Genomic DNA, 17,973 nt, shown 5'->3' with positions numbered 1-17,973 from the left:
GTATAATGAAATAGGGATTAGATTAAGGGATGCATTATGGGAAGTGTAGTGTCCACTATTGCTGGAGCTTGCCTCATGCTATGGACTAAAGTTGGGGATAACTCAGTCTTTGCTTTTTCATTCTGTTCATTTTTTAATCTGTCTCTTGTCCCCAAAGAGTCCTCTAGCTTAATGGAAATGTAATACTAAATCACTGGACTGCACCTTTAAGTGAAAAAGGAAAGTGATTTAAAAAATGAAAGTTGCAACAGATACCATTATTTGAGTATTAGTTTTGTAGTTTGCAGGAAACTGTAGTTTTGGCACCACATCCATCCATGTTTCATCTTAGCTATTTTAGTTGATTGGAAAGTTCATCATTGCAAAGTTCGATTCCTCATAGTGCATGGACTACAAGAAGGTAGAAAGAGAGGAACAGCTGCGCTACTTTTAATGGACTGATTCTGCTAAAAATAGTTCTGCTTAAATGAACTTGTAGCTGTGCTAGAAATATCATTCTAGGTTTGGTGGTCCACCACTAGATTCTGAGCAGATACTCATGGGTTCCTGATTATAACGATAATGATAATGACAAAGATAGAGTAAATGTTTCCACACACTAGAAAATGTTAAACTAAGAAGGCACATTAGCATTGTTATTGTTAGCATACACAGCTACATGGAGCTGATAGCATGGCTTTAGATTTTTAATCTTGTTTTTTTCAAATATAATATAAAGTATCACCTGCCCTCTAACAGAAACTGAATATTTTTTTCTACATTTATGCTGCATGTTTTTCTAATGTTGTGCTGTGCTGACGGATGCATTACAGATGTATGACTACAGAGGAAGAAGTGAGTGGGGCAGTGGTGGTCCAGATGCCTGTCCTGATGTCCGTTAGTGGACTTATTGGTACAAATAAACGGATGGAGCAGGAACTTTTCTAGACCGCTGTAGGCCTGTGAGGGACAGCAGCCTCAGGCCAGACGCCAGGCCTAATCAAATAAGCAGACATCTGCCAAGAGACAAGACATCATCATCCAAATATTCACAATTGACTTAATTCCCTCAACAATACACAATACGCACAAAAAAGCATGGGAAGGAGCTATGCAACCCCCACAGGATCTGATCTGTTTCCTCATGCAGCCTCTGAGAGTCATCATACCAATCCACTGCAAATATTATTCAGCTGGTTTCAAAACAATCAAAGGAAATCAAAATCTGACAGTTATTATAATAAAATTCTCCTCAGTTTTCATGAGCATGAGGTCATGTCCGATTATCAGGAAACAGGGAGTATAATGACATGATGATGATGATGATGAGTGTAACAAGATTCTCCACTGCTCTAAGGAGTACAGAATGTGTAATGTTCTGTGACTTTTGACCTTTCATAAAGTTGGTATTCAATGTGTCAAAATAGTATTAAGATGGTATCTGACCGCAAAAAGCACATTTTTAAAATAAGCCCAAAAATAACCTGCTATAACAAAACTGCATTTTTTTGAACTTCAGACAGCTTGTGTGCATGTGTGACTGAGTAACAGTGAGACGTATGACTCACAATCATCAGGCTTTTAAAATCAGCATCTAGATGTCTGTCAGGACACACACCAGTTGTGGTGAATCTGTTCCCAGAGGGGCTTTATGGTCTCTCTTCACTCTGGATCTGTCCAGTCTCAGACATTATTACTCCCAAAGGTGTCTTCAGGAGAGGCAGCTACAGAGAGACGACGATGGGGCCTATTTTTCAAATGGTCACATCATCAGTGTCGTTCACAAGCTGAGGTTAAAACTCAGACAGACACACTAGGAGGATACTGACAGAACTATCTGTCAAATGAAGCTGATGTTTTCCAGCTGTGTTACATCCATCTCCACAAACTGAATTTCATCTGCCCACCACCCTCACTTCCATTTCTACTTCCAAACTCCATACAAGGTCATTGTGATTTTTAGGGCTGTAATAACTCCTGGCAAAGGGATTAAGAAGGGGATCATCAAGGAAATGTATGCAGGAAGCTGTTCGGTCTTGCCTGTTGTGTTTTTTAGGGAAACGTGCCAGTCTTCAGAGCTGCTCCTGCTTATATAAGGCTAACAGGTGAGAGATCTGCTGCAAATGTAAACTGTGCAGCACTATAGAGTCTGCGATCCCACTGACAGCTAACACAAGGCTCCAGCTGATTTCCTGTAGATTTATGAGCCCATGATATTTTTTGCACTACAACTGTAAATAGCTTTGTTACACATTGGTTGGCTGGTGTTAAGACCATTGCACAGGTTTCTCTGAATGGATGTATGTATTGTATTGTATTGTATGTATTTTATCTAATTTGTAACACATTCTGTTTTGTATATTCACTGTTTTGTTGTCACCAAAATTCATTGTGTGTAACCCACAGACTGTAAATAAAGATTTGTGAAGAGCGGTTTTGAAGCTCAGAGTGGGCTGCTCCGTTGTCGCCATCTTGGGCATCAGCGCATCACTCCACCTGACACCCAGCTATTCCAAAAATGGGCAAAGAGGTGGGGTGTGCATTGAGCTGACACTTCTGGGCGTCTGGGCATCTTGCTCAAAGGCTAACCCATGACTAACTTATTTGCTGGCTCATTAGCTAGTTAACAAGCTAAGTTAACAAGAAAGGTATGGCGAGCAAAGACACAGATACATGCTAATGAGAGCTAAGATATAAATAAAATAATACTATAATTTCACTCATCTCAAAATATAGGAGCACAGACTTTCTAACATTCTGTGAGTGAATTAATTGCACAGTAAGCACATATTATTTTTCTGATATTTGTATGCAAAAATCCTCCGAAAGGCACAAACACCTCAAACACAAAGCTAGAGGTCACGTTCAGTGACTCAAATTAGCTGAGACGAGGCCTAGCAGACAGCTAGGCCAACTGTGACGGCACCCACCTGTCTCTCTCACGACCACATCCTCAATTACGCATAAATTTAAGCCTTAATGAGTGATACAAATATATATAACCCCCCCCCCCCGTACAGTTTTTGTGAAAAGGGAAATTAGCAATAGAGATTGAAACCATTTTTGTACCAGGCTGTGTTCATGTCTTCTTTGTTGGTCATTTAGGTTTGTTAAAAACATGTGGCACTGCTTTATTTGCCCCGTCTGACTTCTTTTTAGTGTCGCTGTGTTCCCAGACCTGACCAGTTACTATGGTGAGTATAATGTTGTTGTTACATTTGGAACAATGACTGTTAACAACAAAACAATGACAGCAAAAGCAGAATTGCCCTTTAAGTTTAGAGAGGCCTCTGGTACCTTTAATGACAAACGCCTCAGCCAGCAGTCGCAGGTGGTAGGTGGGCTGGTCGTCCAGCGTCAGCTCCTCCAGTCCCACCCTGGCACACATTCCCTGGGCGTCCCGGTAGCGACCCTGCACATAGTGTACTTTGGCCATCAGCAGCAGAGCCTCATTTAAGAACCTGGGCTGGAGGACAAAAGGGAATACATGGTTGGCAATAACTGAGGAAGAGATTCGTTTCTAAAGATTCCTGTGCTCTGTGGCATAATGTACTTCCTTTATTATGTTAAATAAAGAAAAGAAGCTTTATAGAGGCAGAGAGGAATCAATAGCTATAGGACAGCCTGAAGGAACACAGATTAGACTGACTGTGAGGCGGCCTCGGCTCAGGATGGTGTTGAGGTGGCCTTTAGCCCTGCACAATCTGGGCTGGGTCTTGTCCATCAAAGGTATTGATCTCCGTAATAGATCCATGTTTTCCTGCAGGCACTCCTCCAGCAACGCCTCAGCCATCAGCAGTGTCCCGTAATCATCTGAGGGTGGGATTTAAAAAGTTAAACGTGAACTGAGTTTGCTGGAGTAGGTCTGAGTTCGGGGTCACAGGTCATTTGTTTCTGTAGCCAAAGCAAACCTCACTCGGCCTTTTAAAAACAGCATTTCCCACCAGCTCAGAAGGAGCAGTTCAAAAATCCCAGAGATCTGAGGTCTATTTAGAAGCTGCAGTTTCCATTTCCCTCGTACTCGTTCCTTAAATAGCTTTAACGTTGTAATCACATGATAAGCACTCCACATCCACCTACACTGACTCAAAGATATCAAAGTTTTTCATATGGTAAACTAACCCTGTTCTGACTGTGCCTTACATCCACTCAGTGTCCAGTAGTAAAGCTCAGTTTTTGTGTACACACACACTTGATTAAAGCCTTCCTGTTTAGCTTATTCATTCTGCGTGTGTGTGTGTGTTCTGACGCCAACTCTGTGAGCAGTGTTTATGTTCTGATATACTTGACATATTTGGTCGGTTTTATCAGCACAGCCGAGGCTTAGCCTATCAGTGAGAGGAAGGTGAGGGACAAACAGCAGGACTTGTCTCAGCCCATAACCACAGTAAGAGCTATTTAATGATTTCAAACAAGTTGCAGCGCAGACTTGGTGAGAGCCAGTGTTGGACGCTGTTGTTGGACAGTCTGAGATCGCTTCAATGCAAGTCGATGAAGAAAAGAGCCTGGAGTTCACTCACATTCTCTGTTTTCCAGGAATCATTTTGTGATACATTGGTGTAATTTCATTTCCTCTTGTCTTCATCCTCAGTTAGTTATCTCCTAATTTTTTAGAATAACACATTTGAACATTTGAGAATAGGCAAGGGAGAACTTGTAGTGATGGGTTTTACAGTATGTGTGTGGGTGACGGCACAATATCACTTTGATAACAATCCTTGTTTTGAGTCTGACTGATATCAAATTATTAGTTACTCCTGCATTACCTAGCTTTATGCAAACCAAAGTAAAATACTTCATCCAACAAGATATGAATGAAGAATACAGAGTAACTGTGGCTGCTTTTTACTGTTTTACAGTAGGATGGATTTTACCACAAAGTTTATTTCTTTACTGCTTTACCTGCCATGAAGTTGATCTATCTTTTAATAAACTAACTTCTCCATGTCTTCAGTGCGCACACTCTGTCAGATCAGCTAATGTGAAGCATGCATGCACACAGTAATACCGCACTGATTTAACACATCGGTGCGTGTGCATACAGGGGGAAACTGCTGTTCGGCACTGTCAGCCAGTTATGGGCTCAATAACAGCAGACTGGCGGTCGAGTCACCTGAACCCGTGTTTACTTTACTAAAGGTGAGGTGGAGGCAGGTGCATTAGTGACTTACCAAAGTAATGCTTTATGAGGCACAGAGTGATAAGTGTGTTTGCATTTCTTTGAGCACACATACAGTGTGGAATGATTTCAAGGGTAAAGGCAGGTGGTGGATAGTTCACTGGAAAATCTTGTTTTGCATGAGAAATAGCAGGTGGTAGCGTCTGTCCTGCCCATACAATACCTTTGATCATCTTTCACTGTGTATACTGTAAACTCCCAGCGAGTGGTATTTTTTATTTTAGTCCTGAAGACATCTGGTAACCCCTCTGTGACCTGTGGTCTGACCCACTAGGACGTGGTTAATCAACTCTTCTTCTTCTTCTACTTGTTCTTCTTCTTGCTGTTGCTTTTGTTGTGAAATACATTTGCTGTACAGTAACCTATTCTATCTTGCTGTGAGTCCAAAGTCCACCTTGTGTATCTGGCATTTTGCTACAAAAAATATCCAACCTCCAATTGTAAAAAAAAAAAGATTCTTCGTGAGTCTTAAAGTCAAACTTTTTTACAAATCAGTTGAACAGATTTGAAAATGGTTGAAGCACAGAAACTTCTCATTGCTCCCTATGAGCTCATTTCAAATCATTTTCTAGTGTCAAAAGTTTTCTTAAACTATGAAACACTTGCTCTGGAAACAACTTTCTAAAAACAGGTGAAAGAAATTCCCTAAAAACAAGTGGAATTAAAAAAAACTTCTTATGCCAGATGCGGGTTTCAAGCTGATAATGGGAACTTGTGACTTTTCTTCAGTGGTTATTTTTTGCAGCGTGCACATCAGCGAGCAGTACAGACAGTCAGGAAGCTACAGCACACACCTCAACTTTAAACCAGATGTAAACCACTCACCGTCCTCGTGGATCCGCGCAGCGTGCATCTGGTCGATGATCGCCGGCATCTTGTCCCACTGGCACTCGGCCCGGTACCGCTCCAGCTCCGCTTCCAGCCGGATCTGGGTGAAGGAGACCCGGGATGCCATCGCTGCTCTGTCCCGGTGGTGACTGTACTCCCCTGACACGATGGGAGTAACTGCAGACTACCAGGAGAAATAAATGTGTAATCTTTGAGTGCGGAGGGATGGAGGGTGGAGTGTGGGTTACCACAAGCACAGGAGGTCATGAACAAGAGCTAGTGCGCAAAAGTAAATACTGAAATGCATATTTTAATTTGAATAGGTGTTATGATATTATCCTTTATATAGGAGCTAATTATTCATGTGTAATATTATCTATAGCAAGCCTAGGTTTTTATTCAATTTAACAAGGAAATTTCTGCAATATTCAGATTAAGTTCAAATTTTCACCTTGAACCATCTTAACTTTACTGTCATCTTGCAGCACTTTATAATGCATATTTATTACACTGCACACTGTTATGCATAAATTGTCTTGTTTAGCGTTTGGCAATAATGCATTAGTGACTCCTGTCTGTAAAGGTTTCTTCTTGAAACAAGTGTGGCATTTTGAGAGGGCTTGATCTGTAGCTGTCTGAAGGAAGGATGTCTTCCTTTCAGGACCCATGTCCCTAATCTTTTTCCGTTAACACTTTAACTGGATCAGGTAGGGCTTAAGAAAAAGCAATGCAAAGAATGCTGTACTCTAATACCGCAAAAGTGTGCACACCCCAGCTGAGGCAGGATACATGCATATAAGGTGATGTTTTCGTTTTTTAACAGTGCTCATTTCGTAGATGAGTTCAGCGGGAAAAAATCAATTTGTAATTGCTTGGCTTGCTCCCTGATCTGGGTTCAGGAACACTGGCAGGCTGGCGCTGGCTAACCTCCTGGCTCAGATACAAAACATTACATCTGTCAGCTATTGCACTGTGACATATAATTGCAACGTATCAAGCAGGTTGTACAAATCAATGGATGCACAATGGGCTGAGAAACAAAAATTTTCTTTCAGTTCACTAACTCGTGTTCATAAAAGGGGAAAACTGTGTTGAGGGAAAGGGAGGAATTCACACGAATCCACCAAGTTCACCTTAGTCCTATCAACCACAACAAAGGGTGTAAATACACAGGGAGACAAGGGTCACTCGCTACTGAGGGGTTTTACTGCGAGTCTATATCAGCTACTTTATGACATAAAATGAAACCTCAAGCCTCCTGAACAGAGATTTAGCTGCGTCATTTTCTCTCTGGAAACTTGACATTTGTTTGACACAAATCGACGCTTGCCCTCCTCAGTAACCGTCCACCACACAGCGTGGTCCTGTGCAGTGCAGATCTGACAGCTGAGCGGCTGCTTCACGCCCCCTGCTGACGTACTAATACAGTCACCTCAAAGGTTTTTTTCTGTCAAGATAGTTCTCGTCGAAAAAAGTACTTTGCACCATGGGAGGTGCCATAAGCGCACATATATTACAACGTGAGAATGTGAATATTGTGTCAAATAGCTTAGACATTAGCTCGTGTCAGCTTACTCAACAGACTAAACAACTTAATACGATTTCACCCGGGTTACATTTGTTTTGTTACGTACTTAATGGTATTTCTAGATGTCACAGCGTATCGATATCTTAGTATAACTTTATACATTATGATGAAACATACACAAGTTATAATAAAAATGTAATTCTCTCGTGGACAGCTAAAAGTAGCCTTGTAGTCTGACTAGCAAAATTTTAAGTGTGTAGTTAACTCTCTCACTTCGGTTGTATACTCTCTGATAATATTAGCCAATCATAATGAGCTGTCGTGTCCAAGAGGGGCTACGGCAAGCGACTTGGCCCCTGAAAGCTGTGACCAAACGTTATTGCTTACCAACTATTCAAACAACATAACTGTCCACGGAGCCAGGTGAAGACAGAAATTAACTTCAAGTAGGTATTAAACCTGCCTTTTTACAAACCATATCATAGTAAGTCTTGTATTAGTCTACGCATTAAACAAGTCTTGTCATTTCTATGTAGGCTTGAATTAAAGCTTCGTGCTAGCAAATGTTGGTGTAGCTTTTGAGCTAACGTTAATGATTGTTTCTGATAATTTCTGGTCTTTAACTAGCATAGTAATGTAACCTCATAGTGCATATAGCAGGGCTCCCAATTATGGATATTTTAACAGAAACATATGCTTACATAGCCTATTATTTGCCTATGGTAGATTTAAAAAAAAAAAAAATCTGTGTTTTCTTAATGAACATATGGTACACAATGGTAATTTAACAACAAGAAACAACAAGAAAAACATGCTATAACTAAGAGTCTAAAATTGAAGGTTGTCTGGTTGCAGTACTGGAATGTATGAATGAAAAATGTGAGAGAAAAATGAATCACAGAATGTAGAAAGGTAGAAAAAACAATGTAAGCCTAGTGTGTATCATCAGGATATATGATGCCCACCGTATTGTAGATACCGTACAGCACACCAGTCTTTTAACTCTGCGTGTCCTGCTGTCTGTCTGTCTGTCGTCTGTTTGTCTTTTTGTGTGTGTGTATGTGTGTGTGCCTAACAGAATGATGAATGGCAGGTCTACTGTGGACTGGGGGTGTCTGTTCCTCCTGTCTTGCTGTCTGCTGTGTGTTTATTCTCATGGGGATCCACATCAGCAGCCCCCTGCAGTAGAGAGTGCAGCTCACGTAACGGGCCATGGTCACGGTCGCCTGGACAAAAACATGGTCCAGGACAAAGAGTGAGTAATATCTCCTCATTCAGAAGGGTTATTTGCACATACTAATGAACTTTGATCAGAGTCAGGAGCTACCTTCACACACTCTGTGTATTCAAAAGCTGTGGTTTTTGGCCTCTTTGTCTACTAGCCACATCATGGAGCATCTGGAGGGAGTGATAGACAAACCAGAGAAAGACATGACACCCCAGGAGCTTCAGCTGCACTATTTCAAGATGCATGATTATGATGGAAACAACCTCCTGGACGGGCTGGAGCTAGCCACAGCGATCACTCATGTACACAGAGAGGTGGGAGTGTGTGTGATTGTGTATACGTTTGCTTTGTTTGTTGTTGCTTTTGGTACCTAAAACCATTTGTTACTGGCTGCTTAAAGAGGGAACACAGAGGATGTGTGTTTACCAGCTTAATACACTTGTTTGTGATAAAGATTTCTGTTGTTTTGACAAAAAATGGAGCTTGCTGGGTAGGAGGTGTTTAAAAAATATCACCCTTTCTTTCTTCACCCAAATGCATAAAGTTATGATGATGGCATGTCATTATGTTTCTTCAGCTAAATGCTTTTTTACTTGGAGACCGACTCACAGTGTGAAAAACTGCAATACCCAGAAATCATGCAACATACTGCAACCTCAGCAAGCTACACATACCATGGTCATACTTTCCAACCTGGCCAGTTTTTGCTTTTTGCAGTGTACCACAATTTTTTTTAAATATGATTTAGGGCCAACAGTTATTTTCATTATCAATTTTCAATCAAGATTTAAATTATAAAAAGAAATAGTGAATAATGCCCCTCTCAAATTCTAAAAGCCCAAGGTTATATTCAGATGTCTTGTCTTGTCCGACCAACAGTTCAAAGTCCAAAGATATTCAATGAAAAATGATATGAAACACAAAAAAAGCAGCATGGCTTCACATTTGGAAAAAAAAACGTAACCAGCAAAATATATATATATTGTAATTTTCCCAATGAATAACATTTGTTATCGCCTCAAGTTGCTACATAATACATCTATAAATATTCTGTTGTCAGACATTTGTTCTTTTCTTTTTTTTTTTAGGAGCGAGGAGAGGACAGCCAGCCAATGAAGGAGGAGGACCTGATTAATCTCATTGATGATGTTCTGAGGGACGATGACAAAAACAATGACGGTTATATAGATTATGCAGAGTTTGCCAAATCACTGGAATAGAGCATCTTCATGTGTCATCATGTCCACAACAACAGCAAGGAATCTGCAGAGAAGGGGAGCGCCATTAGTGGGTGTACATGGAGCCAAACTGAGAAGCTGCACCACATCGTTGAAGACCATCATTTAATCTTTTCTAATTCTCTCAAAGGGGTCAGTTCAGGGTCGATGGTAATTTATGAGAGTTTTTCGGCCTTGTGACAGTTCTTTAGTCCAAGCTGGAAAGCAGGAACAAATTTGGTTATGCCAGTAATTTAACAAGCAACAAAAAGGTGGAGTTCAAGATTCAACTTTTTCCTTTTAGTTTGACTCTGGTGTATGCTTACAATGCACAGAAGGATGTTTCTACATCCTCTGTTTTTGTAGGTTCTTTGAAATTGTGCCATTAAAAAAGGACCAGTTCACCCAATAACACTAACAATCATTCATTTTAAACCTCAGTGGTACATAGCCATACAAATAAACTGTCAATTCTGTTAGTTGTGGTTTAGAGAGATCTTTGACTACTGTCATTAGCTGGTTACAAGTAAAGCTGGAAATGTTCTTTTAATTCTACCAAATGAACAACTGCCAATGAGAACTGTCTCTAGTGACGTCCTCCACTGCACTGCAGCAGCAGAAGTCTCAGCAACAGATATCTCTTAAAAACAAAAAAAAAAACTATAAAACTAATTTTATAATTTGGGTGAACTGACCCTTGATACATACAGGAATGTTGTAGTGTGTGTTTCTACTTGTGTGTTCGTATTTTTGTGGAGCTACACTGGTAGCCCAGTAGCATCTAAACAGAACGTCCTCATTTTAAATGGACCAGTTTCCATTTCAAACGTTGCTGTGTAAATGGTGGACTTGTCACACGCCTGCTGTTCGATGCTCAACATAGTGGACCAAATGATTCCCTCTGTGAATCCATTTCATTTGCTGTTTGTGAGACGAACAGGTCGTTCTCATGACAAAAGAAAGTGGCCTTGCTCAGATGTATATTCTATGATGTAGTGTGTGTGTGTGTGTGTGTGTGTGTGTGTGTTGGGGTTTGTAGAGAGTAGAAAACTTTGTTGAACTGATGAAGTGACTGATTTTTTTCTTGTTTTTTTTGTTTTTTGGAGGGAAGCCCAAAGTAACAAGCACACCAACATGAAACTGAATGGCATGGTGTGGCACAGCAGCACCACTCATTTCTTCTTGAAGTAGTTTTCGCTGTGGTCTTCATGGTTATTACCACAACAATATGAGCCAATCACCATTATCCTCCCTCTAGTCGATCAGCCAGCAGGTACGTCATAAAGTGAATGTAAATTAGCATCGTACTGTGCAATGCTGGTTCTTTATCACTGGATAAGCTAGACTTAAAGCACACTGGTCGATGCTGCTGCCACTGCGGCTTCATGGGTTTCCAGAAAAGCACTTGTGCGCAGCTCCTTCGCTTGAGATATTAGCTGCCTTTAAAACAGATATGGAAACGACACTTCAGGTCGACAATTGTTGAGTACATCTGTAATTTCTTCTATAATATGATTTTCGTATGGATGAATTCTATATTTTTGCCATTCAGTATTGATTCTTCAATCAATTCAGGTTGTTGAATGCAAATATTTAAAAAATAAAACTGAAAGCATTACAGATGCAACTCCGTTTTCTCTGGAATATGAAATAATAAAGAAAAAAAAATTATAATCGAAAGACTTGAGTTGTAATGTCTCTTGTTTTTGAGGAGAATTATTGTGCAATTATTGCCCAGATTCCAAACCATATTTTGGCTGAAATGCAGCAATGTGTTCAAATAATAACTAGACTTCTTCTGGAGCTTTCAGACACATCTTGTGGACTTCAAAAGTAGATGGAGTTGCATAATTTTTCAGGGAGACAATTGGAACAAAGGCCATGAGACGGGGCTGTAAGCTCAACAATAACATCTGGTATATAGTTCACTAGCTCTTCTGCTTCCACGGTAAAAAACAACCCTCTGCACAATTTAAAAAATATTTTAATACATGTAAAAAGAGATATCTGACATGCACTACACATTTGAGGTGATTGCAGGATATGAAAATGAGTTGTTGCAGTGGTAACCCATAGTCTACAGAAGCACACTTGTGATTAGAAAGTTGCAAATTTGAATCTATAGACTAGCTTGGAAAATAAAATAAAAAACCAACGGACTCGTGAATTTGTGTAACAAGCTGTAGATTAAAAGAAAAGGCTTCAATGTATTTTATTTTGTAATATACAACATGTTTCCCTGTTTACACCTTAGCTCCAGTGGGAGGTGGGGTCCAGAGGCTGCATGGAGGCCAATGAGAACATGGGTGAGGTGAGGTTGCCCCTCAGAGGGCCGTACCATTCATCATGCTGGCGCTGGGAGGCAGGCTGTGGGGGGACACTGGGGTAGGGGCACTGGCTGACCGGGCCCGGGTGGCGGGAGTACATGGGGGAGAGGCGGGGGATGTGAGCCAGGGGCTGGGTGTAGTACTGTCGAGCCACGCCGGACGGCTGGACGTGCATGCCTCCCAGCAGGGCCCTGTGGCCCGGCATCACACCCACGGGGAGAACCTTCTGCGAGGCCCGCTCCTGCTTCCGCTGTTTGGCTCTTCTGTTTTGAAACCACACCTGCAGAGACGAGGGCGGGCCAGAGAAAAAGGACGGATTAGTCGGCCTGAGTTCCTGGTGTTACTTGTAACACTAGGCTGGGTTCAGCAACAGTGGGGCATTTAAGCTTCACCTTGTTTTGTCATTGAACTACACAGAACTAATACAGATTTTATTTTACCATGAAATCTAGCCACATCTCCACTTGACATTAAACAATCACTGCTAGTTGGGACATCTGTGCTTTTCCTGCTATGACAAATCTAAATGTCTGTAGTGAAAAAGACCCATGATAAAGTGACGTTGATTATCCATAAAATAGCTGACCCCCATCTATTTTGTAAATATCAGTTTGCACATCACAACTGTCAAAAGGTTGGTAAGAGGACTGCAGTGTGAAAGCTGTCCTACCTGTATGCGAGCCTCGTTGAGTTTGGTGATGCGAGCCAGCTCCTCTCTGTAGTAGATGTCAGGATACTGGTTTTGTCCAAAGGCCACTTCCAGCTGTTCCAGCTGCTTGTGGCTGAAGGTGGTGCGATGGCGTCTCCTGGCTGGGGTGGGGTAGGCCCTGCTCCGCCGGCCGAGACCAGCAGCCATGGAGGTCTCGCACAATGACCCCTTCCTCGCCGACTCTCCTATATCTGTTTTGAGCAGGAAGAAAAAAAAGGTTGAGGCTTTGCGTAGCTGCTGAAGAGCGAATTTCACCGATGACTGTCTCAAAAAGGAGGGATTACACTGACTTAATGGTTCCCACTGCCATCAGGCAACCTGAGAGCCAGAGAGCTTTAGCTGCCAAAGACAAGCTCGTGAGAAAGAGATACCAGAAACTGGGGGATTTGACCAAGATTATCAATGCAGTCACTAACAAAGTGACTAATCTGTCAAATTGGTGGACTGAGTTGACCTTGTCTGTTCATATCATAATGGCTGGAAAAGACATAGAGGATGCAGATTTAAGGATTGGTGACGTGTGCTTTCTGACAGAGTTTGTTTTTTTCTCTTATTTATTTATTGCAAATCTGGTCAGGTCATTCAAACAGTCTCTAAAGTGATTTTTTGCAATAAGAATTTATTTGGATTTCATGGTACAAACTACTAAACTTTGAATACTGTTACAGAGTAATAATTTTGTCTCGCTAATTGGCAACTTCAACAACTAATGAACAGTTAGGCCATAACCAACAAGGTTTTTAAGGCCAAACGTTTCCGTCTAAAGCTGCTACGAGACAACAGTGTGTGCTAATATTCAGTGTCTTTACATTGAACACTTTTGATGTTAAAGAAACCCCGTACATATATTCAACTTTAAACTGTGACTCCTTTAAAAAATGGCCCGTCATCAGCTTTTAGATCACCATGCAACACTATAACTCTCCACTGACTGAATGGAAGGAGACCATCACTGCATTAAAGTAAGTTAAATAAAAATAAATAATTAGCATTTTTTTTATATTATGTGTCTTCTCTTTTTTGGACTCACCTGCACTGGAGCTGACAGTAGCCATATCAGAGTAAACCTCTGTGCAGTCCTGGTGGCTCCTCACTGCATCGCTTGATACCTTTACCTGGGCCATAACTGCAGCTCCGCTCAGTGACGGGGTGATGTGCTCCGTCTGATCCGCACACAGACACAAGTGACCATATAGTCACATGCTGTGCCCATGTCCCACCCATCAGGGTTACCTTTACCTTTGTGGGAGGAGGGGCTAATGAAACTCAGGGAGAGTTCACTTTATTTGAGGTGTTATTTTGAGCTGTGATACAATTTTTGTTGTATCCGCATTTCTTAAAGTTCTGCATCTACTTTTGTGACATTTCCCAGAAGGCCTCCAGGAATGCCCTGAGAGGGGACAAAACCTTTCTTTTTCAGACTTTACTGGGAGTGTGACTACAGATATGCAGCTAGGTGGAGCTAGTTTCTGAGACACTGGGACTAAACATCTGAGATTGCACACTTTCATTTCTGCTGCTGGTGTGAACACTGGCCCCGTTTCTCCTTGTAAACTTGTTCAGTGTCACTACAACATAACAGCTATGCACACAAAATTCTTGCTCTTTGCCTCTGAGGGACTTTAGTTGGATGTTTCACATATCTACATTTGTCCAGTCTCTTTGTTTTACTCATTTTCCACAAAAAATAAAATGGCAAGGAATTTACATCCCCTGACTCTGGGTAGGCTTCATTTAAATTCAGTTAACAAGAAACAAATGACTGAAAAGGTTTAGGGGAAAAAAACTACATACATTTACTCAAGTAAAGTACTTAAGTACAAATCATATGTACTTGTTGTATGTATTGTATTTCCATTTTATGCCTCTACTGTTGATAACACAAGTACTCTACTACTTTTTATTCCACTACATTTACTAGTTACTTTGCAGTTACATACTAAAATACGATCAGTATATAAATATGATATACTGTTGCATATTAAACTGACAAACAGTACTGTATATACAGAAGTTCAAATTTGCTCCACATTAAGCAGTTACAACACTAAAATGCATCTCACTCGGTAATGCTTTACTAATAATTAACAATAATAAAACAATAATAGGGGCCGTTCTGTTGTATAAGAAGTAAGAAGTTTTGTACCTTCAGTCCATTTTACTGACACTTTTGTACTTCAGTATGATTTTGAGTGCAGTGCACTTTTATTTGCAGTGGAGAATTTTCTCACTGTCTGCATTTGCATTGACATATGAATTTAGAAGTGTGTGTGTGAGTGTGTGTAAGTTATGTTCACATGTGTGAATGTGTTAACAACTTTAAGGCTTTTTTAGGCCATTATTTCACTTCAGTATTAAAGAATAGAAATTCTTGTTTTTCTCATCATTTTATCTCAAGTAATTCAATCCTTGTGTGTTTTTTTACAGAAACATACTGAGTGACAATTGTTCTTTCCACTGGAAAAGCAAAATGCTACCTTTGCTGTTTTTGATTAATTCTTCAATCAGTCCTGAGCAAGTGTGGTGAGTTGCAGCTGCCTGTGTGACCACTAGGTGGCCCTCAGGCTGTGTCACAGAGAAACACAACTGAAAACTGAATTACAAAACCTTGAATATGCAACAGGAACAATCCTCAGAAGTCTATATTTTGATACAGGGGCAGAGTGCGGAGACCACCCAGCTGAGTACACTCCCCAGTCTTCCACAAACACCCCCTCTCTCAGGTCAATCCACAGTATCTTGACTTACGGGGCACCCCGTCAGCTGGATCAACTCAGCTGAACTCATGTGTAACCTCCCAGGACCCCAGCTGCTATCAGCAGTTCCCATGATGCTAAACTCAGTCCAGGGCCAGTGTGGAGGGCCGGCCCTCTTACACTGCACTGGATACTAGGAAGAGACCCGCTAATATCCCACTCAGCACTGAGTCATGACAGGTGAGCATGGCAGGCGGCTACATAGCTGGAGAGCAGCAGTTGGCTTTTTCATCAGGGCTCAAACAAGACAGCAAGTCACCATGCACTATATTTGTTGAACAATGCTGTTTGTCTGTGTGTGTATGTACAGTCATATAGTAGCAGTTATGTGTACTGGGAACACCCTACACATGTTTGGCACATGCAGCTTATCCAAGGAGGGTGGTTTCTATATCACATTAAAACTTCTAATGTTGGTGTGTGTTTGATAGAGCTGAATTCTGAGTAGTCCCTCTCCTTCTTGTGTAACATGTCTGTCATAAGCCATTTGACCTGACTGATACATGTGACTCCCAAGAACCAGTAAATCAGACATTCAAACGGAGACTGATGTGTCACACTGATACCGTAGATTGTAGCCCCCACCCCAGCCCTCCCTTCGCTCCAGGTTCCTTTCCAGGAAGGTGTAATAGACAAAATGCAGTGATTAAATGACCTGCTGCAGAAGCGAGTCTGCAGGACTGTCTGTTACAAATGAATTCTCCGGTTGAACCAACTTTACCGCAGATTCCTTGAGAAAGTCCCTTTGCCTTGTTCTGGGCTCTCTGCACAGCAACATCTAATTTAATTCCTTGTGACACGTCGTTTGCAAGAGCCAAGTCCTGTGTGTCCTGGAAGAGCTTCCATCTTCCCTGCATTGTGTGTGTGTGTGTGTGTGTGTGTGTGTGTGTGTGTGTGTGTGTGCGCGCGTGTGTGTGTTTGTGTGTGTGTGTGTGTTTGTGTGTGTGTGTGTGTGTGTGTGTGTGTGTGTGCTCGCGCGTGTGTGTGGCTGCCAAGTTCTCTACGGATCCCATATTCAGCTCACATGTTTCCTGTCCCAGACAACGACTCAGCCACAACCCCCCACCCCCCAGCAAAGCACACTGAGCCTGTCTGTGTTTTGTTGTCTGTACCTTCACTTCTGTTTGTCTCCCTATAATAAATACAACGTTAATGATTTAGGGTTTAAAATGTATTATTCTTGTATATATTTTTTAGTATCAACGTAGTGGCTTCTGATTCTGAAATCTGGACGAGGTCGATTTTCTCAGTTCACTGGGAGAGTTTTGCAGTTGTTTGAGGGAAAAAATGAGTAACACCTTTCGGTTGGCTCAATGTATAGAATATTTATATCTCAAAATCAAGACCATATTTCACAAAAAAAACTCAGACTTCCTGTGTCAAAGTGGATGTTACCATATGTCCTTGTCTTTACACGAGGAATTTCTTTGTCCACAGGAATATGGTTGAAGGCACAGAAAGTATAAACTGAACATTTGCCATCAGAGTAGTGGAACTGAAGTCAAATTCTGACCTGTTGCTGAGCAAAATAAGTTTCTGTTTAGTGCTATGAGGCAGTACAGTCTTTCATGCCAAAACCTCATGGCACGACAGAAGGCAGTGACGAGGCTGCCATTGTTTTTAAAGATTGGTTTGTGTTTATAGCTACCCTCCTGTCTCAAAATTACCAGGTTATTATACATTACTTTAATGCTGCTATAAACATGTTTTACTCAATAGATTCAGTTATATGTGTATGTGAAAGGGGTCGCTTGGGGTGATCAAATTGTTTTGGTTTATGGTCCACAACTTTACTCTTTTGATTTTTTCCTGACCGCTCCCATTGGTAGTGTTTCTAGATGCAGGAGACTGAGGTCACTGATAAACACACAGCACACTATCTGCCCAGCACCAAACAGCAGGCAGATAAATATAGCAACTATAGCTGGTGAACATGGTGGAGCATATAGCAGCTAAAGAGGCAGATATTTTCCTCAGAGGAGTGAATATTGGACTTAAATTCATAAAGATGACTTAAAGTGCTAAGTTGCTCTAATCTTAATTAAGCAACTGTCTGCTAACAAGTTTGACATATCAACATATCAACTCTAAGAGGCTTTAAAAGTTACTGCAAGTTTAACTAACTTGCCAAGAGGAACTGCACCTGCCCTTCTACTCTATATTTCCTTACCCTTCTTATATCTATTCTCAGAATATGTGAAAGTAATGTGAACTTACTGTAA

The 17,973-nt window shown here is 41.2% G+C and overlaps 3 protein-coding genes across 4 annotated transcripts in view; 1 reads left to right on the top strand and 2 right to left on the bottom strand.

Annotated features, from left to right (window-relative positions):
• The window catches only part of ttc7a (tetratricopeptide repeat domain 7A), a 49,554-nt gene extending 43,378 nt beyond the window's left edge, over nucleotides 1-6,176 (bottom strand). The window contains exons 1-3 of the mRNA XM_056396240.1: nucleotides 5,984-6,176; nucleotides 3,629-3,792; nucleotides 3,277-3,445 (exon numbers count right to left, since the gene is read on the bottom strand). Of these exons, the coding sequence (XP_056252215.1) occupies nucleotides 3,277-3,445; nucleotides 3,629-3,792; nucleotides 5,984-6,113 (463 nt within the window). The 5' untranslated portion in view covers nucleotides 6,114-6,176. The remainder of the gene's footprint in view (nucleotides 1-3,276; nucleotides 3,446-3,628; nucleotides 3,793-5,983) is intronic.
• Nucleotides 6,177-7,836: 1,660 nt separating this feature from the next.
• mcfd2 (multiple coagulation factor deficiency 2, ER cargo receptor complex subunit) lies at nucleotides 7,837-11,641 on the top strand. Of its 2 annotated transcripts, none has more exons than XM_056396232.1 (4): nucleotides 7,837-7,960; nucleotides 8,593-8,769; nucleotides 8,897-9,056; nucleotides 9,831-11,641. In XM_056396232.1, exons 2-4 carry the CDS (start codon nucleotides 8,594-8,596, stop codon nucleotides 9,960-9,962), a joined length of 468 nt encoding a protein of 155 aa, XP_056252207.1. In that variant the 5' UTR covers nucleotides 7,837-7,960; nucleotide 8,593; the 3' UTR covers nucleotides 9,963-11,641. The 2 variants fall into 2 exon arrangements, with proteins under 2 accessions (XP_056252207.1, XP_056252208.1); XM_056396233.1 differs by having other exon boundaries at nucleotides 7,840-7,964.
• A 284-nt stretch (nucleotides 11,642-11,925) lies between these two features.
• On the bottom strand, nucleotides 11,926-14,183 carry prop1 (PROP paired-like homeobox 1). Its single transcript, XM_056396231.1, has 3 exons — nucleotides 14,026-14,183; nucleotides 12,957-13,186; nucleotides 11,926-12,566 (listed from the first exon to the last, which is right to left on the bottom strand). Exons 1-3 carry the CDS (start codon nucleotides 14,117-14,119, stop codon nucleotides 12,210-12,212), a joined length of 681 nt encoding a protein of 226 aa, XP_056252206.1. The 5' UTR covers nucleotides 14,120-14,183; the 3' UTR covers nucleotides 11,926-12,209.
• Nucleotides 14,184-17,973: the final 3,790 nt, after the last annotated feature.

The sequence above is a fragment of the Seriola aureovittata genome, chromosome 14 (assembly GCF_021018895.1).
Source record: "Seriola aureovittata isolate HTS-2021-v1 ecotype China chromosome 14, ASM2101889v1, whole genome shotgun sequence".
Classification (NCBI taxonomy): Eukaryota; Metazoa; Chordata; class Actinopteri; order Carangiformes; family Carangidae; genus Seriola; species Seriola aureovittata.
Note: the sequence above shows the minus strand (reverse complement) of the source record. Positions and strands in the feature narration are given on the sequence as shown.

Coding starts and splice junctions, on each gene's coding strand:
- prop1 (XM_056396231.1), bottom strand. CDS start 14,119: ATGGCCCAGGTAAAGGTATCAAGCGATGCAGTGAGGAGCCACCAGGAC. Junction 13,187..14,025: donor TACTGTCAGCTCCAGTGCAG/GTGAGTCCAAAA, acceptor TGCTCAAAACAG/ATATAGGAGAGTCGGCGAGG. Junction 12,567..12,956: donor TCAACGAGGCTCGCATACAG/GTAGGACAGCTT, acceptor TCGTCTCTGCAG/GTGTGGTTTCAAAACAGAAG.
- mcfd2 (XM_056396232.1), top strand. CDS start 8,594: ATGATGAATGGCAGGTCTACTGTGGACTGGGGGTGTCTGTTCCTCCTG. Junction 8,770..8,896: donor AACATGGTCCAGGACAAAGA/GTGAGTAATATC, acceptor TTTGTCTACTAG/CCACATCATGGAGCATCTGG. Junction 9,057..9,830: donor TCACTCATGTACACAGAGAG/GTGGGAGTGTGT, acceptor TTTTTTTTTTAG/GAGCGAGGAGAGGACAGCCA.